General features: G+C 59.1%; 1 protein-coding gene across 1 annotated transcript in view; it reads left to right on the top strand.

Annotated features, from left to right (window-relative positions):
- NKAIN1 (sodium/potassium transporting ATPase interacting 1) overlaps positions 1-2,378 on the top strand; it is a 10,077-nt gene that overhangs the window by 4,865 nt on the left and 2,834 nt on the right. The window contains exons 2-3 of the mRNA XM_085306228.1: positions 950-1,116; positions 1,930-2,010. Coding sequence (XP_085162354.1) covers positions 950-1,116; positions 1,930-2,010 — 248 coding nt within the window. The remainder of the gene's footprint in view (positions 1-949; positions 1,117-1,929; positions 2,011-2,378) is intronic.

The following is a 2,378-nucleotide window of genomic DNA, read 5'->3' as shown; positions in this document are numbered from 1 at the left end:
CAAATGCCTCAGATTTCCCCCTCCGGGCTGCAGGAGCCGCTTTCGGGATCCGCGTGGGATTTGGATGGAGACCGGGAGAGCTTCATCCAGACCTTGACCCTCCGGGAAGCTCTGGCCCTGGGTTACTATTATTATTATTATTATTATTATTATTATTATTATTATTTTCCCCCCATGGGATCGAAACGAGAGATGCAAAGAAAACGTCCCGGAGCCGGGACGCTCCGAACATCCGGCCTCCGCTCCGCGAGCTGAGCGTCCCGTCAGCCCCGCGGGAGGAGAGGAGCTTCCCGCTGCTGCTCGAGGACGGAGGCGAGCGAAACGGGAGCGTATTTTTATTTTTATTTTTTTTCCCCCAACCCCAAAATTGCCCTTTCCCCGTTTTCCCGTCGCCGGGGGACGTTCGGATCCTGCCGTCGCGCTTGGCGGGGTTTTAACAAAGCCGCCGCCGCGGCGGAGGGCGGATTTTGCCTTCTGATATTCCCCCGAGGAAATGTAAAGGGAAAAAGAAAATGAAGGGAAAAAAAAAAGGGAACTGGAAAAATAAACTAAAATAAAAAGAATCGGAAAAATAAAATAATAAAGAAACTAGAAGAATATAAATTAATAAAAGAAAAAAGAAAAGAAACAAAACCCTTTCCGTTCACGAAAAGGGGACGTTTTCCACCCAAAGAGCCGCTGCTGCCCATACAGTGGGGGGGGAAAAAAAAGTAAAATAAAAAGTTTAACCTGCAGGAAAGCTTCCCGCGGGCGAAACGCCGGGGAAAGGCCAATTTGGCAAAATGCAAAAATCTCCGTCGCCGCCGCTGAGTTCTTGCGCTGATATATTTAGGCCGGGCTGGATGGTTGCACTGGGATTTTTTTTTTTTTTTTTTTTTGCATATATATATATATACACACATATATATATACACACACTAAATATCCATTAAAAAAGATACGTATTAAGGGGAGGGGCCGTGCTCTGTGGGCCGGCAGGTCGCGGCGCTGCAGCGGCAGGTCTTCGACTTCCTGGGCTACCAGTGGGCGCCCATCCTGGCCAACTTCGTGCACATCATGGCCGTCATCCTGGGCATCTTCGGCACCGTCCAGTACAGGTCCAGATACCTCATCGTGGTAGGTGGCCCCGCCCTCTCGTCCGTCCGTCCGTCTGTCGCCTGCGGGGTGCGCCCAGGTGGCTGTCCGTCTGTCTGTCCCTCCCCACCCCCTCCCAACTGGGCACCTCTAAGCAGTCAAGTGGGTCCGTCTGTCCCTTCCGCCGGGTGCCCCTGGGTGGTCCAGCCGGTTGTCCCGTCCCTGCCACCCTCACCGTGGGGGCGCCCCTGGGCTGTCTGTCCGTCCATCCCCTGCGGGGCACCTCTGGGTGGTTCATCTGTCTGTCTATCTGTGCCCCGCGGGGTGTCCCTGGGTGGTCCAGCCGGTTGTCCCGTCCCCACCACCCCCACCATGGAGCATCCCTGGGCCATCCGTCCATCTGTCTGCTGCGGGGCACCTCTGGGCTGGCCGTCTGTCCATCTATCCGTGCCCTGTGGGGTGCCCCTGGGTGGTCCGTCTGCCTGTCCGTCTGTCCATCTGTCCCCTGCAGGATACCCCTAAGTAGTCGGTCTGTCCGTCCATCCCTGCAGGGCCCCCCGGGCTGTCAGTCCATCCGTCCCCTGTGCAGCACTGTCTGTCCATCCATCCGTCCATCCCCTGCGGGACTCCCCCGGACAGTCCGTGTGTCCATCTATCTGTGCCCCATGGGGCTCCCCTCGACGGTCCGTGTGTCCGTCCGTCGGTCCATCCACCCCCTCCCGCGAGGCATCCCGGGGCGTTCCGTCCATCCATCCGTCCGTCCGTCTGTCCGCGCGCCGCGGGGTGCCCCCGGGCGTTCCGTCCGTCCGTCCGTCCGCCGGGGCGGGGCGCCTGAGCGGGCTCGCTCTCGGGCAGTACGCGGGCTGGCTCGTGCTGTGGGTCGGCTGGAACGCCTTCATCATCTGCTTCTACCTGGAGGTGGGGCGCTTGTCCCAGGTAAGGCCGCCCCGCGCCCCCCCTTCCTCCTCCTCCTCCTCCTCCTCCTCCGCCGCCCGCTCTCCCCCTTCCTCCTCCCTTTTTGCCGTCTCCTTTCTCCCGCTTTCGTCCTTCCTCCCACCTGCCCGTCTCCCTTTTCTCCTTCCTCCCTCCCTGCCGCCTTCTGCCTCTTCCTGCCTTCCTCCCTCCCTCCTCTCCTCCTCCTCTCCCTCTTGCTTCGTCCATCTCTCCTTTCCTCTTCCTCCCTCTGCTTTCCTCTTCCTCCCCCTTTCCTCTTCCTCCCTCCGCTTTCCTCTTCTTCCCTCCCTCTTTCCTCTCCCTCCCTCCCCCTTCCTCTTCCTCCCTCTCCCCCTTCCTCTTCCTCCCTC

Source organism: Rhea americana, unplaced genomic scaffold, assembly GCF_003343005.1.
Source record: "Rhea americana isolate MKP2758 unplaced genomic scaffold, rheAme1 scaffold_234, whole genome shotgun sequence".
In the NCBI taxonomy this organism is placed as follows: Eukaryota; Metazoa; Chordata; class Aves; order Rheiformes; family Rheidae; genus Rhea; species Rhea americana.
The sequence above is the reverse complement of the archived record's forward strand: the minus strand, read 5'-3'. Positions and strand labels throughout refer to the sequence as shown.